Source organism: Eucalyptus grandis, chromosome 8 (genome assembly GCF_016545825.1).
Source record: "Eucalyptus grandis isolate ANBG69807.140 chromosome 8, ASM1654582v1, whole genome shotgun sequence".
In the NCBI taxonomy this organism is placed as follows: domain Eukaryota; kingdom Viridiplantae; phylum Streptophyta; class Magnoliopsida; order Myrtales; family Myrtaceae; genus Eucalyptus; species Eucalyptus grandis.
The window spans coordinates 36,177,455-36,205,348 of record NC_052619.1 but is presented as its reverse complement, the minus strand read 5'-3'; the positions used below and the strand labels follow the sequence as shown (position 1 = coordinate 36,205,348).

The following is a 27,894-nucleotide window of genomic DNA, read 5'->3' as shown; positions in this document are numbered from 1 at the left end:
TGAACCGCATCTTCATGGCAATGTGGGAGTTCCAATTGCTAAAAACAATGTAAACCTAGAATAGAACAACTCGAAAGTTTGATTGAGTGGTTTGATCGAGTGGTTAAGTGTTTAGTTTTTTATAGCAATCAATTTTGTGTTCAAATCGCAGTATCTTTTACTTTGAATAATCTTGGGAGTTGCACCCTAGTATTCCCTGGGTGAAGTCTTATTTAACGTGCGTGAATGAGTTAGCACCTCGCCACTACGTCCTTGCTTGGTGGTGAGGGGCACCACAAACGGGTCAACGCCAAGCGAGGGCTATTTAGTCCTCACATGGCCATGGGGAGGCTCGACAACCCCCTGTTTGGCCTTGATCTAGGCAAGGAGCATCGCCCCTTGTCGTTGATGGGGTCGGCACACCCTCATCGTTGGTGGGGAGTGGCATCGGCAGACTGTTGCTCGATAGTGGCACCGCCATGAGGCAAGGGCAGTGCTGTCCCTCATTCGAGTCTAGGAGACGGCAAGCAATCCCTCATCGGTGGCCGAGCCATGACCGACGACCTTCACCACGACCCCATTGAAGAAGTGTAGGAGCTGGCGTCGCTATTTTCAAAAACTTTATTCTTTTTAAATATTTCTCCCGGCAGTAAAGGGAAAATATTCAGTTTGGATTTTCCGGCTTTCAAAATTGATGAACCAGTGAAATAAGTTTTCAGATTTAAACGGTCAAAAGTTTTAAGTTTCGAATATACTATCAAAACAAGTTTTAAAATGTCCAGTGAAAATATCCCAAAAATTCTGACAATAGAAATAATTCTAAGCCAAATGAAAGCTACAAATGTATTGAACCTCATCATATACTATTAATATGAGGAAATAGGTCCAATAATGAAGAGGGACTACTGAATATCCTTCTCGGCATTTCTTATGATGGGTCGCCTGGCAAAATTAGGAATATCGAACTCTTCGCCCACGATCACGTTGAAGATGAAATAACATATTTCTTCATCAGTCAAAGCCAAAGGTGAGATCTCACCTAAACGGCGCACGTAACGACTGAATGGCAGATTGCTTGTAGAGGTAATGTTCCATTGACTTCCTATATATCAAATTTGGTCTACGTCCAAACCCAGAAGGGCAAAAATATTAAAAGAAAAAAAGATAAACTTTGGTCAATGTTTTATCATATTTTATTAGTATAATCTCCCACTCGATTAGTGGCAACTGGCAAAACAACCTTCCCACTAATGAGAATGCTTTGCTGCCAAGACACTCGTTCTTTCTGGTGCTTACCTTAGTCGCCGGGTCCAGCTTTGCTTCCACACTCTTTAAATCGATTAAACCCAATTCATTACTCACTTATTTTCCTTTCTCTTTTCTTTTTAATTTCAAACTCTGTCTGTTTCATGGAATTTAACAAAATATATTTTTAAAAATGATTGTTTGTATTATTCACGAAAATGAATAAATGAAACACATTTAAGCATACATCATTGTCGGTTATGAAAATATTATTGGGTTATGGTTTATATTGCCCATAGAGAGGAAGGCATGGGGATCCCGCTTCCAAGGCAGCCCCATTGGGGGTCGTGGGGACAGCGCCCTCGAGCCTTTAGCGGGTTTTTATAAGATAAGCTGATACTTTGTTAGTAGTTTGGGTTTGGGCGCATAAATAGTTATTGGATATATATAATTTTTTTATCTTGTAATTGAGGGTTGTAACAAAGAGGTGCAAGATGTTGATTATAGTGGAATCTTTTGTTCGATGTAGCCTAATTTAAAGGTGAATCAGGATAAATCTTGTGTCTTGACTTCTCTTTATTACTTTTACTCTCCATTTAATTATGTTCAAGCACCTAATTGTAACAAACATTATTCATTGACTAAATATTTCAAACGACACAAGCGATAAATTTTAGGAACCATGGATTTTCCAAATCATTAATTTTCCACCGAAACAAATGGACCCTTAGATTTTCATAATCTGGCTCGTTTTTTTATGCAAGGCTCATTAACTGTGTCGATCTAATTCGATTATAATCTCTAGCTTGATTATCCTAATGTTGCCGCCTAGATTTCTTAATTCATTTAAGTTACGGTGACCATATATTTTATAATCTGTTCGTTGTTTTATTTTTCCAGTTGATCTATCCGTTGTCGACCCATCATAGATTGCTTGATTTCACATTCTTTTTCATTTATGAAAGAATTCAAATCATCGATCGAGAAGGAATCAAAATGGGGAAATAATCATTGCCGGGAGACCGAAAAAAGGGGCAATTGCATTTGCATGTAGAACAGTGCAGGGGGGGTTCTAGTTTCGATTCTAAGAGATTTGTAATCATTAGTAGATTAGTGCATTGCAATTGACCTGCTGGGCCAAAATTGCAAAAGAGGCTAGTATAATTGCTTGCACTCTTGAATTCTCGATCTCGTCGCAATGTACGTATAATGCTGGAGAGCTACTGTACGTATACTCCCATTTCAAACATACTCTTTTAAGTAGGAGGAAGTTTACATGCACTAACCTTCCGGTTTCTCTCATCTTGAATTCCCGAATCACATGTACCATCTCTGGAAAGCCATCTATGGTTTAAAACAAGCTCCACGTGCATGATTTCATCATTTTAGCAGCTTTTTATTATCTTTGAGTTTCATGGTGAGAAAGGCCGATCATTTGTTAGGGGTTATGTGTATCTTCTGCCGTATGTTAATGATATCTTATCATCAATGACACTCCTAAGTTATTACTGTTGAGAAAACTCCTACTAAGTTTTGAAGTTGATAAAACTTTTTGCTTCTAACGTCTATCTTAAGAACATATTGTTAAATAAGTCGTTTATGAGGAATCATCGAAAAATTATATCAAAGTCTATTCCATTCCATAAGCATTTTCAACTCTAACAAGTCCAAAACTGAATCATATCCAAAATGAGGAAGAGTCCAGAACTAGACTCAGTGACATTGCAACACAAATCCAGAATGAACTTTATTTGGAAACAATTCTTCAACATCTAGTTTTATGGCAAAGGATTTTACCTTCCATCTATACAAATATTGATTGACTCAATCTCAAATTGATGAAATCAATTTATAAGATAAGTTCCTTTTTGGGAAGTATCATTTATGAAAACAAAGATTCTGATTATATGGGTGATCAGAATCAAGTGAAAATTCCATTCCTGTCTTCAATAGCCGCAAGATCCCTTTAAAAGATTCTATCCAATGGTTTGATTGGAAGAAATTCCTTCGGAGAATGTCATCGGCTAGTATGGCGAGGAGAAAAATTTAAAGGAGGTCATTCGGTCAAGAAGAAGTACGAATGAGTATCTGAAATTGCAAAGTTAGAAGCTATTCTCAAATATTTGTCTTCGTCTGTGAGCATTACAATTGTGATCAAGAGAGGAAAAACATGAAGAGAGTGTCTTAGTGAGTTAGAAAGTTCTACCATTAAATGTTTGCACTCATAAGTTGTATTCTTCTGTTGATCCTATAGTGAAATCCAACCAATAGGCCGTTAGCATGGGAGAGTAGACATAGCCTTGATTTAAACCGAACCACTATAAAATTTGTATACAATTTTCTTTTCCCTTAACTTTAGTTATTTTAAATTTGTTGTACACTTGCTACTTTAGAAGTCTAGTGTTTCTTAAAAACTATTTATGTTCCTTATTCAAACTTAGCTGTCAATTTAATTTAATTCCACAATTGCTTGGCAAAATTTCTTTAAACACCTATTCACCCCCTTAAGGTGTTAAAACTAGCTATTTCAATTGGCAGCGGAGCCTTGTGCTTGTCATTTTGGAGTATCTTTACTTAAGAGCTTAAAATTTTCTATGGTTAGTACATTAGCACTAGGACTCATGGAAGGGCAGAGCAATACTAGACCACCTTATTTTGATGGAAATGAATACAATATGTTGAAAAACAAAATAAAGACATTCCTAAGATTCAGAGATCCACTAGAGTGGGATGTTGTGGAAAAAAGAACCAATTCAAAGGCTATTTCGACTTTAGACAAGGAAAAATAAGTCATAGACAAGCATGTTAAAGAAATCAATCCAGCAGAAATTATCAATAAACGGGTTCTTGATGCAAAAGTCATATATTCCTTATACTATGCTTTGTCTCCTACTAAGTATAATATAATTTCTTCACATAAAATAGCTAAAGGAGTCTAAGATAGACTTCATGTCACTTATGAAGGTACAGATCGAGTAAAAGAGACAAAAGTGAACATCCTCCTTGATCAGTATGAGTCTTTCAAAATGAAGCCTAGAGAAAATATTGGAGATATGGTTAGCCAATCTACAGAAATTATGAACGGTCCGGCATATCAAGGTTAATCAATTTCGGCTTCAATGAAAGTTAACAAACTTCTACGAGAACTTTCAAAGGACCGGAACCATATTAAGACCTCAATTCGAGAGACGCAGATGATTATGTCACTCTCCATTGATGAACTCATTAGCACTCTCCAATCTTATGAAGTGAAGCAAATCAATGATGAAGATAACTCAAAAGATAAAAAGTCCATTGCACTTAAATCTACTACTGATTCTGATGATGTAGACTCAGATGATGATGTGGATGACGAAGAACTCATTCTCTTGATCAAGAAGTTCAAAAAGTTGAATGGCAAGGGAAGAAGGTTCAACTAGAATAAGCAATACAAGCAAAACTCACAGAAAAGATCAATTGAAGAGGATAAACTAAGTAAGGATATAATATGCTTTGAGTGCAAGAAAAAGAAACACATTAAGTCAAAGTATCCTTTGTTGAAAAAGAAGAAAGGAGAATATGAGAAGTACAAGAAAGTACTTAACGTAGAAACCTATAGTGACACAAAATGTAAAGAAAATGATGAAGAGTATACAAATATTTGTCTAATGGCTCACTCAGACTTAAACTCAAAATCAGAACCTAACTCAAACAGGACTCTGAATCAGACAAAGAAATTGAGGTAAGTCATTCTGAAATTCATATCAAAGTGTTCAAATACATCAATGAATTTTGTTTGAACATCAAATGCTCTCTTAAAAGGATCTCTAAACTAAATAAGGAAAATTCTAAACTTTGACAATGGGATTTTTCTTGGAAAAAAAAAGTTTGAAAGTTTACGAAATGATTTCAATGATTTGAAGGAAAGTCATAATTCTCTTTCTAAAGAAAATGAAAGTTTGAAAAATGAATTTTCGAATGCTACCATTAAATTCTCAAATGGTTCGAAAACCTTAGAATATATTCTTTCCATACAAATCTCCCATAACAAGAAATCCGGTTTGGGTTTTAATAAAGAAAGTGATCTTTTGATTGATTTCCAAAAGTCAATAGGAGACTTAAACAGAAATCTCCTAGACTAGCTTACGAAAATCATTTTCCAAAAGTCTTTACAAAATGTGTTAGTCGAAGTGCTCTTAAATGTTCTAAGTGTAGAAACTTAGAATATTTTGAGAATGAATGATCTAGACTCTAGAGACTTATTAGGAAAGATTGGGCAAAAATAGTTTTTACCACTAACTCTTTAGGACCCAAGAAAATGGTACTTAGATAGTAGACATTCTAGGCATATGATAGGAGACTCAAGTAGTTTGAGACTTATTTTTTATTGAAGGTAACCATAAAAAGGAAGAGTAAATGGTACTTAGATAGTAGACATTCTAGGCATATGATAGGAGACTCAAGTAGTTTGAGACTTATTTTTTATTGAAGGTAACCATAAAAAGGAAGAGTAAATGGTACTTAGATAGTAGACATTCTAGGCATATGATAGGAGATTCAAGTAGTTTCATTAAACTTGAAAAATAAAAAGGACAAAGTATTTCCTTTGGTGGGAACAACAAGGGAAAAAATGTTGAACAAGAAACGGTGAAGATTGGTGGCTTGATCATCAACAATGTTTCCCTAGTAAAATGTCTTAATTATAATCTTATGAGTATTAGCCAATTGTGCAATATAGGGCTTAGAATCAACTTCGAAGAGAATATTTATTATGATTCAGTCAAGACTTTTCTCAAACTTTGACGGGACGAAGGCATGGCAACATATACCTTCTGGACATAAATTTAGAAAAATCTCAATGTCTTATCTTAATTCAAGATGAAGTAAATATGTGGCATCGCAAGCTAAGACATGTCAGCATGAAACAAATCACAAAGCTATCTTCCAAGAAGCTGGTCTATGCTCTTCCTAAAATGGTTTACCAGAAGTTTGAGCTGTGCACTCTATGTATTTGGGGAAAACATGTAAGAAGTTCATTTAAATCTATAAAACATGTTTCTACTAACAGTGCTTTGCCGCTCCTTCACATGGATCTTTCCGAACCTCCTAGAACCCAAAGCAATCGAGGTAAGAAATCTTGTTTGATAATTGTGGATGATTACTCAAGGTTTACATGGGTTTTCTTCTTAACAAATAACGCAAAAGCCTTCTCCTATTTCTCAAAATTTGCTAAAAATGTTCAAAATGAAAAAAGGTTATATTATTTCTAGTATCAAAATAGACAATGGGGGAGAATATGAAAATCAAGATTTTAGAAGTTTTTGTGATGAAAATGGTCTTTAACACATTTTCTTTTTCTCCCTACACTCTATAACAGAAGGGAGTTGTAAAAAGGAAAAATCGGTTTTTATAAGAAATAACTAGAACTTTGTTAATTGAAAGTAGAGTTTCTTCTCACTTCTGGGTAGAAGTATTCTCTACTGATTGCTATATAATTAATAGAGTGTTTCCGAGGCCTATCCTAAATAAAACCCCTAGGAGATTTATAAAGGCGAAAAGCCAAATATTTCCTACTTTCATGTTTTTGGCTACAAGTATTTTATTTTGAAAAATGCAAATGGTTGTCTGCATAAGTTTGAAGAAAAGTCAGATAAAGGGATATTTCTTGGATATTCTACAATAAGCAAGGCATACAAAGTCTTCAACAAAAGCACCTAGACTATTAAAGAATCAATGAATGTCAGATTTCAAGAAGTTTACCATAATCAACAAGATCATACTCAACTTGAATAATCCGAGTCAGTCTTAAACTTAACAAAGTTTGAGCCTTCTAAATAGGATCAACCTTCTATTGAACAGATCAAATTTAAGAGAAAAGTGCCAACAAAGACGAAGACTTAAGAGACCCTTGAAGAAAAATATAGATTTAACAATAATTGGAAGCACAAATCGAGTCACCATAAAGACCTTATCATTGGCAACATAGAAGAAAGCATCTACACCAAATCCAAAGACAAGGAAGATTTAAATGCTTTAGCGCTTATCTCTGAAGTGGAACCAAAGGGAGTAGAAGAAGCATTATCTGATGAAAGATGGATAGAAGTAATGTAAGAAGAACTTTGGCAATTTAAGATCAATGATGTTTGGGAATTGTTCCCAAACCAAAAGGAAAGTCTGTAACTGAAACTAGATGGGTGTTTAGAAACAAGATGAATGAAAAAGGGTAAAGTGACTAGAAACAAAGTAAGGATGGTGGCAAAAGAATATACAAAAGAAGAAGAAATAGACTGTGATGAGACATATACACCGGTAGGCAGGTTAGAAGCCATAATGTCGTTGCTTGCTTATGCATGTTTTTATAAATTTAAGTTATTTCAGATGGACGTCAAAAATACTTTTCTCAATGGATCATTCAATAAGAAGTTTATGTGGAACAACCTTAAAGATTTGAAGATCCTAAAAAGCCAGACCTTGTCTATAGACTGAAGAAAGCTTTATATAGTCTGAAGTAAGCACCTCGTACTTGGTACGAAAGACTGAGCAAGTTTCTAGTGAGTAACGGTTTCAAGAAAGGTATGGTAGGCACCATTTTATTTATCAAGAAAAAAAAAAGGTAAAGACTTCTTACTTGTCCAAATATATGTAGACGATATCATCTCTGATTCTTTTAATGAACTTCTGTATAAGAAATTTTCTAAGTCAATGCATAAAGAATTCGTAAATGAGCATAATAGGAGAATTGACAGTCTTTTTGGGTCTATCAGTCAGACAATCGAAGGAAGGAACCTTCATTTATCAAGAGAAATATGCCAAAGATGTCATCAAGAAATTTAGAATAAAGAATTGCAAAAAGACTAAGACTCCTATGTCAAATAAAAATTCCATTCCTGTCTTCAATGGCGGCAAGATCCCTTTAAAAGATTCTGTCCGATGATTTTATTAGAAGAAATTCCTTCAGAGAATGTCAACGACTAGTATGGCAAGGAGGAGTATTTAAAAGAGGTCATTTGGTCAAGAAGAATTGGGAACGATAATATGAAATTCCAAAGTCTGAAGCTATTATCAAATACTTGTCTTCATCCGTGAGCATTACAATTGTGATCAAGAGAGAAAAATACAAAATAGTGTCTTAGCGAGTTAGAAAGTTCTACCATATAAGCTATATTCTTCTATTGATTCTATAGTGAAATCCAGCCGGTAGGCTATCAAAGTGGGAGAATAGACATAAGCTTTATCTAAGCCGAATCACCATAAAATTCATGTGCAATTTTCTCTTCCCTTAACTCTAGTTATTTTAATTTTGTTGCACACTTGTTGCTTTAGAAATTTGGCATTTCTCAAAACTGCTTCTGTTCCTCATTCAGATTTAGCTGTTAATTTAATTTAATTCCACAATTGTTTGGCAAAATTTCTTTAAATACCTATTCACCCCCTCTAGGTATTTAGTTATGGTCTTTGCGTACTTGACTCTCATAGGACCACTTTACTATTTCCTTGGCATTGAGACTCATCAACATTCTGACAATATGCTTTTATCTCAAGCCAAGTATGTTGATAGCCTTTTGCGCAAGTTTGACCTCGTAAAGATTAAGCTTGTCTCAGCTCCTCTAGCCTCAAAGATTCTATTATTTCCTAATGATGGTGAAGTTCTCGCTTCTCTGACATTGTATCAGCAAATAGTTGGTGCTCCACAATATGTGTCGATCACTAAACTAGATATTAATTTTTCCATGAACGGTTAGTCAATTTGTGCATCATTCAAGATTACCTCATCTCTAGGCCGTCAAATGCATATATTGATATTTAGCTAGCACCTCCACCGATGGACTACTTAGTAAATGTTGTTCTCCCACTTCATTGATTGCTTATGCGGACGTAGACTAGGCCGGATGCTCGCATAATTGATAGTCCACCTATGGGTTTTGTATTTTTCTAGGCATCAATCTTGTTTCATGCAGTACCAAGAAGCAACCCACCATAGCCCGCTCTAGTACAGAGGTTGAGTATCGTGCTGTCACTCACTATGTTATTGAGACTATTTGGATTCGTCATTTACTTTGTGAGCTTGGGGTCCCCTTTATAATCCTCTTACCATTTACTATGACAGCATCTTTGCCACATATCTGCTAACAATCTTTTTCTTTCTTTTTTTTCATACTTGCACCAAACACATTGAGTTGGATTACTAATTTGTTTGAGAATAGGTTGCTTGTGGCGATCTACGTGTTCACGATGGGTCTACAACAGATCGATTGGCAAATATCTTAACCAAGGGACTACCTAGTCCGCGTCACGCACTATCGAGATCCAATCTTTCAATTGTTACACCGACTTTGGGTTGAGGGGGGTATTAATGTGTAATTTATATGTATTATAGAGTATTTTTGTAATTATATTTTTGTCCATACCCTTTATGTGACTAACTAATCTTATAAATACATATCATTCAACCTTAATTAGGGTTAAGCCACCATAAACACTTTGTCGGTATTTTCTTTCTGGCTTTGTACATCAACACTAACAGAGGGTAAAATTTGTTATAAATGTACCCGTTTAAAGTTTTGGATATCAAAAATTAGTTTAGAATAAATTTATTATAATGTACTAGTTTTGAGTTTTTAATAGTTAAAAAATTAATTCAAAATAAATTTGTCACGGCTGTTTTAACTGGGGTTCTTTGTAGTATTAACCCTTCTTTTATATGTTCATTAATATTTCTTATGCTAACAAGTCTTTGGTGAGATTGAAGTCTTGTATTACATAAAAATAAGAAATCTACTCAATCCATTCATCCATATGGCGGCAAAAGAATTTGGAACTTTGCATTGCTTACCAATTCTTCTGGCGTGCTCTCGGCAGTCGAGCATATGACGTTAAATCAATCCATATTTTAGATAGTTCAAACAAAGAACCGTCTGATTTGTATTTATAAGTACTTCACATGATTATAATAAAGAATTAGTTGCAACCGCGTTATCTCGAGGGTCATAAGCTATAGTCGCATTCGTGCACAAAACCAGAAAAAACCAAAGGAAAAGATAATGTAAGTATATTGATATCTTCTTTGACATGGTTAAACTGCCATTTCCCACATTATTCTTCTTCTATATTGTATTCACGGGAGAGAGATACTATCTCTAATTCAAAGAGACGTATAGGAACTCAATTTATTCCAAATTCTCCGTGACCTTACAGAATTCAGTACGATTAATTTTATAGTAGGGTTGTGGTAGTGCTTGATCCTTAATTTGTATGCACAATTTAATTTTTTGAAGAGAAGATAGGTGATGTCAAGAGGGCAAAGGCTAATTTAAATTAGTTCATAAAGTAATAATTGGATATTTAGACTAGAGCGATGTGCTCAGCTATATAAAAAAAGAAAAAAAAAAAGCTTACGCCACTTTCGTACTCTAAATGGCTACAAAACTCCCTCGCTCATTAAGTTGAAAATACCCTCAAGAAAACTAATTAATCTAAATCATATATTGAAAGGGTGAAAATTGCTTCTTCTTTTTTTTTTTTTTGAAAATGCAAAAGATATACATTGTCATGAAAGTACAAGATTATAAGTATTACTTAACACAATGATGTTTTACTGCACCGCCATATTTTATTTCCATTTTTTTCTGCACTTAGGTATGAACTATAATAATAAAGAATTCACATCTTTAACCAAAGAATATCGCTAAGAAAACTTGAACTAAAGAATCAAATACCACAATGGGGCTATAAAAAAATAAAACTTTAGAGGGACGTCGTAAATAAGTGTACATTATAAATACTCTTTTTAAATAGAAACTGATAAAAAAAAATCTAATAAAATACTCAAATCTTAAGGAGTCCCCGTAAAAAAGCATTGAACATCTAAATTCCTTCGACTTGAATACAAAAGAAGAAGAAACAATATTTTAGTAAAGGTTGATAAGGATCATAAGATAGATTGATTTACATTGCTCGTAAATATGAATTGTGTGTCAACAAGTCTCTTTCCACGAATAACATTGTCAACAAATTCATGCCACGAAGTTCCTCTTTGATGCCTGAATCCGTACTTTACCAATTTTCCAGGAGCAAAAGTATAATCTCATTTAATATGAATTTATACAAATGAACAACAAAGCATTCTAAATGACCTTGTATTTATTATATCTCTACTAATTAATACCTAATTAATACGAGAGAGATTTGAGGAATGATCTCTCACGCAATTGATCCTGTTGCCTTTCACTACGACTTCCCTAAATCCCACTTCCTTCTTCACTTCCACTTCTTATTTTTGTGCACTAACTCTTTTATATTGTCATGAACATTTCCTTCAACTAATAAAATTCTTGTGAGATTGGAGTCTTGGAAATATAGTAAATGTCAGTTCTTATCGACCAAAAAAAAAAAAAAAAAAACTAATAAAATTCTTGTGAGATTGGAGTCTTGGAAATATAAAAGAAATTTATTCAATCAATTCATGCATACGATGGGCAAAGAATTTGAAACATTCCATCAATTGCCAATTGTTTCAGCATGCTCTCGGCAGTCCAATGAGCATATATGATGCCAAATCAATCTATTTTTCTATATAGTTCAACCAAAAGACCGTCCGATTTTGTATTTCTAAGTACGTCACATTATTATAATGAAGAAAAAGAAATTGCAAGTCACGTTATTTCAAGGGTCATAATCTACAGTCGCATTCATGCGCAAAACCGGAGAAACAAAAGGACGACTCTTCTGATAATGTAAATATATTATTTTCCTTGACATGGTTAAGCTGCCATTTCCCTCGTTGTTCTTCTATATTGCATTCACGGGAGAGAGAGAGACTATCTGTAATTCAAAGAGACGTGCCTCTCGTGAATGAGAGACAAAGCTCGGAGCTGAACGAATCGTATATTCTAAATATTGCTTGGGAGAGAGTCCTGAAAGGACATCTCGGTATTTGGCGCATGGCCAAAATTTTACATTCTCTAAACCTTGATTTTGGCATATATGGATCCTCAGTGAACCGAATCTTCATGGCAACGTGGGAGTGCAAATTGCTAAAAACGATGTAAACCTAGATTAAAACAAACCTCGACAGTTTAATTGAGTGGTTAGGTTTTTGATATAAAACCGATAAATTTAGTGTCTAAGTCATAGTGTCTCCAAATGTAAACAATCTTAAGAGCCATACCCCACTGCCTTATGGATGAAGCCTTACTTGTTGCACATGGATGAGTTAGTAAACCCCTCGCCATAGGATGAGGAGCACCACAAACTAGTTGATGCCTAGTGAGGGCTATTTAGTCCCTACATGGCCATGGTAAGGACCGACGGCCCTTGTTTCGCCCGATCCAGGCAAGGGGCATTGCCGCTTGTCATTGACTGGGTCGGTGACCCACATTGTTGGTGGGAGTAGTGTTGATTGACCGTCGCTTGATGGTGGCAAGCGGTAGCACCACCATGAGGCAAGGGCAGTGCTATCCCTCATATGAGTCTAGGAGAGGGCAAGTAGGCCCTTATTGGGGGCTAAGCCATGATTGACAACATTCACCACTGAGACCTCGTTGAAGAAGCGCGGGACATTGGGTCCCTATTTTTCAAAAACTTTCTAGTCTTTTCTAGTATTGGTCTTGTAAATTTAGAGAAAGTTGCCTCCTCGCATTTTTTGTCCACTGAAAATCAGCGGGGCTACCGAAATCCCTCAATTGTACATTCTATGCAAGTTTTCGGACTTAAACAACCGAAGATTTTAATATTTAAATATACTATCGAAACAAGTTTTAAGACGTCCAGAGAAAAAATCCTGATAATTCCGATAATGAAAATGACCCTGAGTTAGATAAAAGTTAGATATGGATTAGACATCATCACATCCCCATGATACTATGGAACACTTCGCCCATGATCATGATGAAGACGAAATAACATATTTTTCATCAGTCAAAGCAAAAGGGTGAGATGTTCGACGGTGCACGTAACAACTGAATGATAGATTGCTTGTAGCGGTGACGTTCCACTGACTTCCTTGTAAATCAACTTCGGTCCATGTCCAACCTTTAAAAGGCAGAAATAGAAAAGGCCACATGAAATTTGGTCAATCTTTTGTCATATTTTATTTGTGAAATCTTCCACTCGATTAGGGGCAACTGGCAAAACAACTCTCTCCGCTAATGAGAATGCTTTGCTGCTAAGACACTCGTGCTTCCGTGCTTACCTTAGTCGCCGTGCCTAACTTGCCTTCCACACTCTTTAAATCGATTAAACTCCATTGATTAGTCACACAATTTCCTTTTCTCTTTTAAATTTCACTTAGACTTTGTCTGCTTCGTGAAATTTTAAAAAATATTATTCTAAAAACGATCGCTCGTATTGCCTACAAAAATAGATGATTGAAACATAAAACAATATTCATTAACTAATTAGTTTAAACGATAAAAATGATTAATTTGACGAGCTAAAAGTTTCCCAAATCATTAATTTTTCAAGAAACAAACAAAGTCTTAAATTTTCATAATTTGGCTATGCGAGAATCATTAACATGGTCAATATAATTTGATTATGATTTATAGATCGATTATTTTTTGTAGCGTAGATTCCCTAATTTATTTAAGTTACGGCGCACATTTATTTTATAATTTGTTCGTTCTTTTATTTTCAAGTTGATCTATTAGTTGTCGACACATCATAGAGTGCTTACTTTATATATACATATGTATGTATGTATGTATGTATATATATATATATATATATATATATATATATATATGGGGAAATAATCAATGCCGAGAGAGACCCAAAAAAAGGGGCAATTGCATGTTATAGAACAGTGTAGGGGGGGTTGCACTTTCGATTCTACAAAATTCGTAATCATTAATATTATAATTTATTGCAATTGACTTGGTGGGGCAAAATTGCGAAAGAGCCAAGTGTAATTGCTTGTACTTATGAACTCTCGATCCCGTCACAATACACGTATATTGATCGATAGCTACGGTATTTGTACTACCATTTCAAACACATCTCCTTTTGAATATGATTTTCAAAGGGGTCTCTTATTTCCTTATTTTCACTGGCAACTGAGGTTTTACATCCCCGCCATCAAATCCATGCGGATCGCGTCATAGCAATGCGGCCAAATCACACCAGAACTTGATTCACATCAAACTTTCCGGTCCAATCCACATGAACCCGGGTGCCTGGCTCTAGGCGAGTCGAACGTTGCAGACATGCCCAAACCGGCAACGTTCATCGCCATTGATGAGCAGCATCTCCAAAAGCAAGCCAGAGAGGGAACACAATGATAGTAAGATCACACTTGCAAATCCAAATAAATGAGGGAAAATGATAACAAGAAATAAACAAAAGAAAAGCAAGGAAGCTAATCATGATCAGACAAGAGGAAGAGATTTAGAGAGGAAATAATTGAAAGGAGAAAGGGGGAGAGTGTCGAAGAATCTTGATGTCCAGCATTGGCTGTTCAATCATCAAATTCTTTTTTGCCTCTTTTTTTTTTTTTTTTTCTTTCTCTTTTCTTTCATTCATGGGTTACAACAATCAAGCGGTGATCTACCACCCTTTTTGGTAGACCCTACCGCACATTATTACATTCTCCCCAACTCCACTCTCCCCCAAAAGGTCACAGATCTACACCTTCTCCCTCCTTTCTCTCTTTCTTATCCTTCTTCTGCATCATCTTCATCTCCTTCTTCACAACCTTTTATGTTCACTTTTCTCTATGTGGTGGAATAATATCTATTTATAAATTATCTCTTCTCCCTCCTCCCTCTATATAAAAATATGCTACAGCAAGGCAAAGAAAAACACCCATTGGTCCCCCCCATTTTACAGGCGAATTTAGCAAATTTCTTTTTTTGGGAAATAATTTAGACACAGTTTGGATCCCACGAAGATCATATAATAATATGGAAAAAGAAAGAAAAATGAGGACGGGCGAAGGCCAGCACCACCACGTGAACGCGGATCGATCAGTCGGATTCCTCGGGGCGGTCGGTGCCGGTGGCGGCTGTAGCGAGGCGGGTGTCCTTCTTCGACCTGGGCTCGACCCCGTAGTAGCTGACGTACCACTTGACGAACTTCCGCAGCCCCGTCGCGAGGTCCGTCGTGGGCTTGTACCCGAAGTCCCGCCCCGCCAGGGTGACGTTGGCGTGCGTGAAGGGCACGTCCCCGTTGCGGGGCATCGTGATGACGTGGCGCTTCGCCTTGGTCCCGAGCAGCGACTCCAGGATGCCCACCAGCCGCCCCACCGGGACCGGCGAGGTGTTCCCGAGGTTGTAGACGCGGAGCTGGGCGGGGGCCTTCTTGCGGCCGCCGCTGCCGGTGCTCTTCTGGGCCGTGTCGAGCGCGCCGAGGCAGCCCCGGACGACGTCGTCGATGTAGGTGAAGTCGCGGGCCACCTCGTGCTGGTCGTGCGTGCGGTACACGTCGATGGGCTTGCCCTGGAGGATGTCCTTGGTGAAGAAGAAGTAGGCCATGTCGGGGCGGCCCCACGGGCCGTACACGGTGAAGAAGCGGAGGCCGGTGAGGGAGAGGCCGTAGATGTGGTTGTAGGTGTGGGCGATCTCCTCGCCGGCCTTCTTCGTGGCGGCGTAGAGGCTGGCGGGGCGGTCGGTGCGGTGGAGCTCCGAGAAGGGGTTCTCAGTGTTGAGGCCGTAGACGGAGCTCGACGACGCCCACACGATGGCCGGCTGGGGGTTGGCTCTCTTGGCCACCTCCAGGAGGCTGACGAAGCCGGCGATGTTGGAGGCCACGTACGACTGCGGGTTCTGCATGGCGTAGCGGACGCCGGCCTGCGCCGCCAGGTGGAGGACGTGGGTGAAGGGGACGACGTCGAAGAGCTTCGTCAGCAGCGGCCCGTCGTTCAGGTCCCCCTCCACGATGAAGATTTGGTGCTTCTGCAGCAGCGCCTGGCGGGCGCGCTTCAGCGACGGGTCGTAGTAGTCGTTGAAGTTGTCGAGGCCCAGCACGCCGTCGCCGCGCTTCTTGAGGGCGAGGGAGCAGTGGGACCCGACGAACCCGGCGGCGCCGGTGACGAGGACGGAGAAGCCGTTGGGGCGGCGCGGGGTGGAGGAGTGGCGGACCTGCTTCTCCCAGGCGGCGCCGCCGGCGGAGGAGAAGGTGGAGGAGAGGAAGGAGCGGCGGTGGGGGGCGTGGTCGGAGGTGGAGGAGGAGGAGAGCGGGGGGTAGTTGAGGGTGAAGAAGAGGACGAGGGCGAGGGCGATGAGGAGGGTGGCGCGGAAGAGGAGCTTGGAGGAGGCGTTGAGGAGCTTGGTGCTGTTCACGCGGCGGATGTAGCTGTTGTACCGCTCCAGCTTCGCCGTCTTGCTCGAGTCCGGCGGCGGCGCCATTGCCCCGGCGAAACTATACAGAACAATGGAGGGCGGGCTAAATCTCCTCCTCCTCCTCCTTCTCCGATCGGATTCTGCGGATGTCTGCCGCCCAAGCGCGCGAGGGGTAGAGAGAGAGAGAGAGAGAGATAGAGAGAGAGTGGAAGGGTGCTTTCGTGCGATCGTTGAGAGCCCCTAAGTTTGAGAAGGAAGATAAGAGGAATATAAAGGAAAGAACGGGTGGGAGATTTAATCATTTAACTTGTTACAGTCGCGCGTTCGCACAATGCTTAGCATTTTCTTACCCTAATTTGCAATAAATAAATAAATAAATAAATCAGGAAATGCTGTATCTTTCGAGACTTGCTTATCAAGTTGATTTGCCCAAAGAGTAATACGTCTACGTTAAATCTACCTAAAATTAATTTTTGAATTACAAAAAAATCTCAAATTAATATACATGTAATAAATTTATCTCAAATCGATATAAATTTTCATGTAGAACACAAATGATGAAATTTTATGGAAGTTAACAGGGCAATGGATGATAAATATGTTGCGAGTATATTATATTGAGATTTTTGGTGACCTAAAAATTAATTTGAGATAAAATTATTCCAGATGTATAAGTTTGATTTTTTTTTTATGATATTAACCTTTTATTTTTTCAAAATAACTCGTTATTGATCCTTAAATACTATCCGTGAGGGTTGTTTATAATCTGATGCGCAGTTAGAAAATGAATTATATGAACTAATTTTAAGCATATTTGGTGCAAATCTTTATGAAATCGGATGTGATCATTTGTGTATATAGATCGCTGAAATGCCGATTTGTTATTCGGAACCCCGTCGACCATTTTGGTTTCATTTTTTTATTATAAAAAAATCAGAAAGTGAGGAGACATTTTAATTTCCTATATTTTCTGCTTTCACTTGATTTATTTTGCCATATAATCTTTAAATTTCTAGAGGGAGAGTGGGGGAGGCGTTGGTTGGAGACCACTTTCCTGGCTTTAAAGCCTGTCTGTGCTTGGCGTCCCCATAGAAAAGGACCCATAATTTGGGGACACGAAATCGCCCACGCCGTTCCCCATTATTTACAACAATACCCCCCCAAAAAACAATAATTGCAAAACGGGGGGAAAGAAAAACGATAATTTGCCAGCTCGAGTCGCCTGCGCTTTTGGGATCTCGCACCATGTGCCCGGCGGTGACATCCCCTCTCCCCCCAAAATCTCTCTCTATCTCTATACCAAGGGATGGCTAGCTTAAACCAATCCAAATTAGATTTAATTTTTTTTTATTTTTTATTTTATTTTTTTGCATGTGGGCAATTAATGACGAAAATCGGGTTTAACTGGGGTAGACTCGTCTGATCTCTATTTAATTTTAAAAAAATTATAAATAAAAAGAAGGAAAGAGAAAAGAAGAAGAAAAAAAGAAGAAGAAGAAAATTCTCAAGTTTCAACAGTTTGGTATTGGTCAAAGGTGTGCGGGCCTGAAAAAGGTTCCTTTGATTAAGCTGTCGTCTTGTGTACCGTTTGCGCGTGACCGTTTGTCACCGACAGGGCGTTTTGGGACTTTTTCGAATAATCCAATCTTTTTTCCTTTCCCCAAAAAATAATAATAATATTAGTTTTTTTTTTTTTTCTGGGTTTTCATACTAGGGAGATGATTCTCGAACTATGCCAAGATTTACGCAGAAATTAAGGTGGATTTATCTTTGGTTACATAAAATAAAATTAATTTCCTGTCCACGATGCGTTGTCCGACGTGGAAATTGCCTGCTGCGGATTAAAAAGTGGGGGGCAAAACTAATAATAATAATAAGAATAAGAAGAAAACAAAACCACGCGGATCGTCGGTGGTCTGAATATCGTCTGTTCAGGGATTTCGGACATGATCGTGATTGTTCCCTGTCGCGACTCGTTCGTCCCAAGGTGTCGTGGATTTTCGGCACTTCTTTTCTCAAATTTATTGTGCTGAATAGGTTTGTGGCAATGTTGGATTAAAATCTAAATCTTCGAATTATTCCTCCTCATGCAATTTCTCTAATTTCCTAATAAGGGTAGTATCAATCTCTCTGTCTCTTTTGGGTATTGTCAATTAATCCCTGTACTTTTATTCGAAAATCGCTTTCCCCTAGATTAGCTCGTGGTCATATTATTTTTAATTGAATCTTGTGACGGTATTTACTAACATGGTGTTAACAGTTGTTAAAAATTTAGTGACGTAGATTAATTTTTTGGTCTTTTCTCAATGTTAAAAATCTCTCTCTTCTCTGCAATCTTCTTCCTTTTCAGCCCTACCGAATCCTAGTCAAAATCCACAAAATCTAACAACTTACAACAATATAGAACTTTTAATAAGCAAACACTCACTCGTGTTCACCATCCACAATCAAACAAAGCAAACTCGACAAGCTCGACTGATCATGATGGAGCTCAATGAAGATCGAGTTAGCATCATGACCAAGAGCTTAAAGAAGCTTGAGCAGCCATGGTTGGCAAGCTCATAGAAGCTTCGAAGCTCGAGCAACCATTGTAGCAAGCACAAAGCTCAAGCAACTATGGTTAGTGGCAATGAGTACGAGGAACCGTGAGCGGTCATGGTTATGAGCTCCAAATTTTTAAAAATAATTATATTGGCCAATGTATGCACCGACGTCCAATTTGGTAATTCTATTGTTCACATTAGTAAAAATTGACCAATGATAAAGGCGGAACATTTCAAAAAAAGGATGGATAGTTTGGATTTTCGGGGAAAAACTTAACCCCACTAAGGTTCACCAAAAGTGAAGCATGTTTGAGTTGTAGCTATAATTATCATGTTTCTTGATAATCATGCCTGGTTGAACTAAATAATTGCTTATTTAGACAATTGCCAAAATGGTGAAATAATCTTTTGAAGCAGAATTCAGTAATCTCGCGACCAGTGCACGTTGTCTTTCCATATATCTTTCCCCATCAAATGGCCTTTTTTTTCCTCATAAATTCTCAATCTTGTCAACCATGTCTCTCGGTAGCACAAATTAATTGCACGATATAATTTCACTGCTTGCAAGAAGAAAGTATCTCTCATAAAGATTACATTTACTAACGAGACGAAACGGGTTAGTCTCTTTATAATATTAATGTAGAAGAAACGTTGCTAGGGTTACATGGGTAGAACGTCAATAACTCCAACTATAGTGGACAGTTTAATCAAATTCTTCTAATTACCCGGCATATTTCTTAATACCTATGCAATAGCCCAATTTTCACCTGCAGTTTGAGAAAATTAGAATTATTTGGCTTTTTTTCTCCAATCTTGAGGGACAGCCTTAGATTAATGACGTCATTTATTCTGCACAGATCCAACTCGAAATTATAATTTTTTTCCATGTACTACTCGAAATTGTAAATCCCATTGAAGATAGGGACCAAATGGTCATCATGCCGCAGTTTTCTTTTCTTTTGTATTTTTTTTTAACTGGGATTGCACTGCTGGTTTACAACAAATTGAAAGAGATCTATCTCCCGGCGGAGATAAGTACAGGAGATCTATCCCTTCTTTTGTGGTGTGATTTCACGTTTTGGATAACAACTGTGCATTTAAAATAATGGACCCCCCCAAAAAAAAATAATGAAAAACATAAATTTTTTTCAAAGGCCATGATATGAATGTGGGCAACAATCCAATCCCTGACCCCACGTAAGAATTGTCCTGCTCCCACGCTAATGAGAAGGAAAGGGGAAGGAAGGTTCATAGGGCCAACATAAATTTAGGGTCTTGCCACCCTATAATTCCGTGATAGACGTCGGTCTCTCTTTATTCCATGGAGAGGGAGAGAGAGATTTTCCAAATAAATGCAATATATTTATGTATTGGCCTGATTCCCTAAAAACAAACTTTACTTGAGGTCCAATTTCAATTTTTTTTTTCCAAACTTTTCTTTTGCTTAAAAAAAATCTCCAACTTTTACTCTAATTCCAAATCCGCTCACAAGTTCAAAAGTCGCCATTGATTTCTTTAAAATTGTTAACATAAAAAACAGTTACAGAATCATTATCATAATTTACATTTTCATCAATGGCATCATTTTGTATGGAATAATAGTAGTCTTATGATATTGATAACTTGGCAAAAAAAAAAAAAAAACCATTGGTGATTTTTAGATTCATAGCTAGATTTAGGACTAGTGTGGAAGTTGTGATTTTTTTTTATAGACAAAGAGATGTTCGGGGCGGAATTGAATTCCAACCTAAAGTTGTGATGTTGTTTTATTTTTATATTTTTTAAAGCTCTATGCTTATGTGAGTCTTTTTAGACAGCGACTTAGAAATACTTGTTAAATCTATTCAATACAAATATTTCAATCTTTAAAATACTGATTGTGGATGACATGGAGGCTGTCAGTGTATGTGCCTGGGATTGCACAGTATTTCTTTAGTTGGTTGCTTACTAAGACTGAGGAAATTTTTAACAAAGTCTTGTTCATGCATGGGAATGGAAGTGATCGACATTCTGGGGGCATGAAGATGTGTTAATGAAGGTACGTTCGATCCAACTACTAGGGTCACTTCATATTTATGGCCTTACTCATTCTTGAGGGAACTGCATTTGCTAAGAGCACGTGCCATGATGTCCATTAATGGGTATAGGATTCCATTTGCAATGTGCAATATGAAATTTCTTTCTCATGTGCTTTCTTGAGAAAACAAAAGGTTGACAAATTAAAAAGGACGGATTTATAATATATCCGTCGTCTTAAAATTTGATAGTTTTTTTTTTTCAATTTAGCCCTCCATCTTGAAAAATTAAGATATTTAGTCCTTTGCCTTTTCTTTTTATGCTCGTCGGTCTACTCATTTACATTGCGCTACAAATTTTTGCTTTCAATTGATCAAAGTTAGAGCATACTAACATAATTGATGACTAAAAAAGCTGGAAATTTAGGTTACGTTCATGCAAAGTTTTCAAGTCATAATTCTTAAATAGTGACTAAACTGAATCACAATATAAGTAGATCATTGACATAGATGGTCCCAAAAAAATCCTAAAAATTTCTTATATTGCGAATGATGTACAAGATCATTCAAGGGAACTAGAGACCATGATCACACAAAAACGAAAGTTAGAAATTGAAATGTCATTTTCTAGTGATTCTTTTTCTCTTTACGCACTTTAAATGGTGAGATAACTAGAAAACAAGTCCTAAAACTTTATTTAGTTCATTTACATCCATGAACTTGCAATTTTGTTGTACTTTGCATCCTTCCTTCTGTTAATGGCAACACCCAATTGGATCAAAAGTTACTAGTTTTAGGACTCAATAGCCCGAAATGACACTTTTAGGACTTTAGTGCATAAAATCTATAAATTTTAAAGACTAGCCTTGAAAATACCTCTTAAATAGTTGAGCAAGTTTACATGGACATGTTAAGTTATTTTAATTTTTATAAATACTATTTACAATAGCAAAATAGTAGGGTAAAATTGACATATACCTTTAAATCTATAGATATTGATGGAAAATTATGGAATCTACGTTTTACTCATATTAATGACGCTTCACCCTAGTTTGTCAGGGTTGCAAAAAGAAATTACAGCGTATGGGGCAGTTCAACCCGGTACTAAAACGATAGGTCCATTTATATATATATATATATATATATATATATATATATATATATATATATATATTTTCCCTCCTACGAATTCGAAAATACTGATATCATTTTACCTAAAATTAAGGATGCAGATTAATATAACCCGAAAAATCCTAAATTAATACATTTTTTATCACAAAAATCATAAATTGGTATATTTATGACAAATTCATACTCTGTTAGTTTTTGTTAAATTAGATTAATATCATGAAAACTTACAAATAAGTATACTTGTGACAAAGGGAAAGTGAAACTCAAAAATGGTATACCTATCATCAGTTGTGCATCATCCAATTTAGCAATTTGATGGTAAAATTTAACAGAGAGTAAATTTTTCACAGGATAAATTTAAAAATTGACTAAAATATTCAAAATATTTATGACTAAATTGAAAATTCTTTAAAATTTTTAGAACTAAATTAGTAAATCTTTAAAATATTTAGAACTAAATTAACAAATCATTAGAAAGTTTAGGATTAAATTGGCACAACTGAAAGGTTTAGGACCATACTGGCCGCCGAACAATTGGTTTAGGACTTTTTGGATTATTTTCCCATTAGAGGAGTTGTATATTCATATGGCAAATGTTCATAGAGTCTGACCAAAGCCCACGTCGAATTTGGATACCTTCAAAGCTTATTGAGTTTGATTTACTTGACCCTTCATTAATTTTGCCAAGTACAGAAATCCTTTATGAAGGAGATATATTAGTTACATTTATATATAAAAAATCGAGGTCCAAAAATATAACGCAAGGTCTTCCAAAAGTGGAATAAGTGTTAGAAATGTGTTTGATTGATTCAATATTGATAAACCTAGAAAAACGAATTGGGCATTGGAACGAACATTTAAAAAAAAAAAAAAAATTGGAATTTTTAGGGGATTTTTTATTGGGGTTGAGCTAACTATAGTGCAAAGTTGTATATTTTTGGTTAATAAGTTTCAAATGATTTATCGAACCTGAGGACGAAAATTCGTAATAGGCACATTATAAATATTGTACACGAAACAACATTAAAGGTGTTCGTTTCCGTAGGACACTTTGCCTTCACTCTCTTCTCTAACACTTTATCTGCACCCAATGTCTTCTGGTCCCTCGATTTATAAAAGTTCAAATCCTGTCACTAATCCACAGATTACATATTAAAATAATTGAAATATTATCAATAATGCTTCTACAAACTGCTCATATGATTGAATTGTGATTTTCACGACAACCTAATCAAAATTGTCACGTCAATTTTGATATGTGTTATCTCTTTCAATCAAATCCTCATGCCATGCATTAAAGCATCATATTATTAGGTATCGACTAACCAAAAATGGCGCAACCTTACTTTTTCTATGGATATGACAACTTATGTGACCTTAATGCAAAGACACTGTGGCATTAATCCCCGCTATAAACAATGTTGGTTATGTAACGGTAGGCCTAGAGATTAGACTTTTTAGTTTGCATTATTTTTAGTATCATTTTCTTTTAGAACTTTTGAAAAGAGAGAAGACCATATGCTTGGTGCATGGTGGAGCCTAGTATTGACTTTCCTTCCTATTTCCAGTTAGGCACAGCATTTATTTTAGTGGGTAAAAGTGTTTTGTTCCTTAATTTGTGAGGAATAAGATTGGGGGTACGAAGGAAAAAGTGCACTGCAAATTCTAAACTCTACACAAGGAATCAATGAGTCATAAGCCTTTTAATATTAATTCAATTAAGCTCTAAACCTTTTTCAAAAGGTACGAGCGAATGTTACCTATATTGCATACATAACAATCTCAACATAAATTTTATGACTTACTTTAATCTTTCTTTAAACGTTATGACCAAATTGAACTAATCAATAGGTTTAAGACTCAATTATAAGCTTGTTAGTAAAGGTCTAGGACTTGACTAAAATAATTCAAAAGTTTAGGACTTGATTACATTCTTCATGTAAATTTAGGACTTATTGTGCAATATTCTATGATATAGACATATCTAATCCCATCATGTGTTTAGTTCATATATGATAAGATTATGCCAGCATTGCTTAGTAATGCGAAGATCAATTGATAATCTTATTTGGTAACAAAAGTTCACATTAGCATTGGTCATGCCACATGAGATGCTTGGCATGCACATCAGCATTCCTAGCCAAAACTGCTGGAAGGACTATACAGAAAATTGTCAAAATATTGATAACTAAATTTGTCAAATTAAAAAGTTTATAACTAAACTGATATTAGTATAAATGGTTTATAATTTTTCATGATAATTTCCCTAATTTCAAGATTAATGTTACAATCAAATCCCTTTCAATTAAATTTTTTGTACCCTGCCATGTTGGTGACATCCCTTTATTTAATGTTAGAAATTGAGACCCTAGTCTACATTACGTGCATTAAAGCACTATATCGTCACATACCGACATACCAAAAGTGGCGTAATGGATAATTAAATAATGTAACCTTAATGCTATGACACTGTGGCATTAATCACTGATAGAAACAATGTTGGTTATGTAACGGTAGGCCTAAAGATTAGGCTTTTTAGCTTGCATTATTATTGGAATCACCTTCTTTTGTCTAACTTTTGAAACGAGAGGAGACACATGGTTGGTGCCAGGTGGAACCCAATTTTGACTTTCGTTACTAGTTCCAGCGAGGCACGGCATTTGTTTTAGTGGGCAAAGTGTTCTTCCCCTTAATTTGTGAGGAATAACATTGTAGATATGGGGGGAAATGTGCATTGGAATTCTAGAATATTATTGATTCAACTAATTCCTAAACCTTTCCTAAAGGTCAGAGTTAAAAAAATTACTTCCTAAACCTTTTATTGGAAAATTTGTTTAAAAAGTCTCAAACTTCTTCTATAACGACTAATTTAGTCATAAACCTTTTAATTATTTGTCAATTTAGTCATAAATCTTTTAATGGCTTGTCAATATAATCATTCTAGCTAATTTTGATTAGAAATTACTAATATAGAGATCTAGCTAATGTCAACCAACTTGCGTAGCACGATCGACACTTAGGTGGACAATTATTCTAAATTTTTTATTAAAAAATTCCAATTTTTTCTTCTTTCTTTTATTTTTTTTTCTTCTTTTTAGGTGGGGCTGCAAGCCACTAAGTGAGGCTAGTGACTAAGCGAGGCCCTAGGGAGAGGACCATGAAACTCTTGCTGATTGTGGTCAAGGGTCGTGGCCCTCGCTGAATCTGAGCGAGGGCATCACCCAATGGTTAGCGGCCCTCATCGGCATTGTGTAAAAAGCAAGTGAAAAAAAGCAAGAAAAGGTAAAAAAAGGAAAAGATCAGAATTTTTTTATAAAAATTACAAAAACCATATACATCAACACTTGCTATGCCATGAAAGATGACTAACATTAACTTTACAACCACATCAGTGATTTTGAGCAAAATTTGCTTGAAGAACTACATTGGTAATTTGTTAAAGGGTTTGATTAAATTAACAAATCATCAAAATGATTAGAAATATATTGGTAAAATTGAAAAGTTTATAATTAAATTGACTGCTGTAAAATAAGTTTAAGACTTTTTAGGCAATTTTTCCAAACCATTTCAAAAGGTGCAATCAAGTCATTTTGATTAATGGTACCTAAAATTGCCTATTATCACTTAAAAATTGCCTACATAACAACCTTAATTAGCACTTCTTAACATAATTTTACAACATAAATGCATCTTTTATTAAATGTTTATAACTTATTTGAACTAATTGATAGGTTTTAGATTGATTGCAAGCTTACTAGTTAAGTTTTAGGACTCAATTAAATTAATTGAAGAGTTTAGGAGTCGACTGATTCTATATATAGCATTTAGGATTTATTGTGCAAGTTTCTATGGATATAGGCATATTTTATACCATCACGTGTCAGGTTCATTCAGGATAAAGATTGACAAAAGCTGTAAAAGTTCAAGTCATCATTTCTTAGTAATGCGGAGATCAATCAATAATCTTATCAGATTATTTTCTTTTTGTATAGCAATTTGTAGCATTTTCTTATTAAATAGTCAGAAAAATCATACCTATACACCGCAGGTGTGATTCTACTAGCCCTGTAGAAGGCAAACAAAAATTAAAAGAAAAGTGGCAACTATAGATCGATTTAACATCATTAAGAAAAAAAGAAGAAGAAGAGAGATCGATCCATGAGATCCAGAGAAATTATATTATAATCTTCAATATCCGAGGTATAAATGTCCATTAAAGTGAATAAATGAGTTCTTTTCTAACCGAAAAAAAAAACCAAATGAATTTCCGAAATCACTTTTACCATTTTGGCAATTTCTTTTAGGTGCAAGCAAAATCTATGCACGTATCCTTCGAAATTGTCTGTTGTTAGAATTATCGCAGCTTTAGCAGTATTTCTATTGACAATACACCATGACAAGGTCGCTGTCTTTTTCATGAAAAAGCGGAAAGAGAAGCGTCTCGACGTCTCTCATCTCTCTCTCTCTCTCTCTCTCTCTCTCTCTCTCTCTCTCTGTGGATTGTCGGCAGAAGGGGTTTTTTTTTTTTTTTTTTTTCTACGTGCACGCAGCCTCTGAATTATTTTTCATAATCTCTGTCGTTTCCGAAGATATCATAGCCACAACGATCCAACCATGTGATTTTTTAGCAGCCCAAGTGACAAAAAACAAGAAGAAATAACAAAAGGGTCAATTATTCATCACTGGGTGAGTGACGTGTTTTGTAGTTAGTCTGCGAGGCGAGTATTTCCTCATGTCGACTGCCCGACAGTGAGTGCGTGGCTTATTTTTATGCCGACGTCGGACCTAAAAAAATCCAAAAACGAAACTGTCAAAGTCTTCTTTTTCTGCTTAATGGTGTATGAAGTCGCAGGAGTAGAATTGTTTCTATACGGGCGGTGTATGATCTGTTTCTTTTTCCATAAAAAAATGCAAGTATAATTTAGTAAATAAATGTTAGTTAAAAAATATCACTCAATAGTAACATGAGTTGCCCAGTCGATTAAAATAATTAAAAGTTGTTACTCCATTTTTGGTATAAGATGCCACTAGGAGAAATTGAGTAAGTTCCCGTTTAGTGTTCCCCAAATCCGTTTTGGATAAGAATAGAATGTAGAATCCAAAGCTATCATATAATAGTGTTAGAGATACAATGCATTTACTTAAACTTGAAAGAGTGACAGATAAAATGATCTAATCCTTACATACCATACATGTATTCTTTTGATAAGTTTTACGTATCTCACATCAAATTAAAATCATAAAGACCGCGACATTTGCGTATGATAAAAAATGAAAATAAAATGAACTTGCTCCAAATGGATTTCTTGTACCATTAAAAGTATTGGCTGATACATTCAATATACAACACCCGATTAAATATGAAAGCAAAGAACTCATTAATGGATGTACGGGTTATAATGACGAGATGAGTTTGTATTTTCCTGTCTTGGATGGGCTGTCGCCCTTGTTGATTAGTTAGTGACATCATATCACTATTCTAGGGCTTTTTCAAGCTCTAAGAGTGGGAAACTAAGCCATTCTCAAAGGATTAGGATGCCATCTATATGAGAGATGTGGACCTTTGATTCTTCAAAATCTCCTTTTCAATGTGCCACTAGCACATTGTTTTCTGGGATCGTGAGTTTCATAGGTCACTCACAAGTCACGCCCACTCGGGAATTAAACAAGCCTTTCAGGTCATTTCACCAAAAAAGCAGGAGTGCTTAAAAGTCAAGAAAGTGTTGA

General features: G+C 36.2%; 1 protein-coding gene across 1 annotated transcript; it reads right to left on the bottom strand.

Moving 5' to 3' along the window:
* Positions 1 to 14,598: 14,598 nt before the first annotated feature.
* Positions 14,599 to 16,738, bottom strand: LOC104414284 (UDP-glucuronate 4-epimerase 6). Its single transcript, XM_010025355.3, has one exon. The coding sequence runs from the start codon at positions 16,542 to 16,544 to the stop codon at positions 15,165 to 15,167; it is 1,380 nt and encodes a 459-aa protein (XP_010023657.1). The 5' UTR covers positions 16,545 to 16,738; the 3' UTR covers positions 14,599 to 15,164.
* Between the last annotated feature and the right edge of the window lie 11,156 nt (positions 16,739 to 27,894).

Excerpts from the sequence above, each read along its gene's own strand:
- LOC104414284 (XM_010025355.3), bottom strand. The coding sequence starts at position 16,544 with ATGGCGCCGCCGCCGGACTCGAGCAAGACGGCGAAGCTGGAGCGGTAC.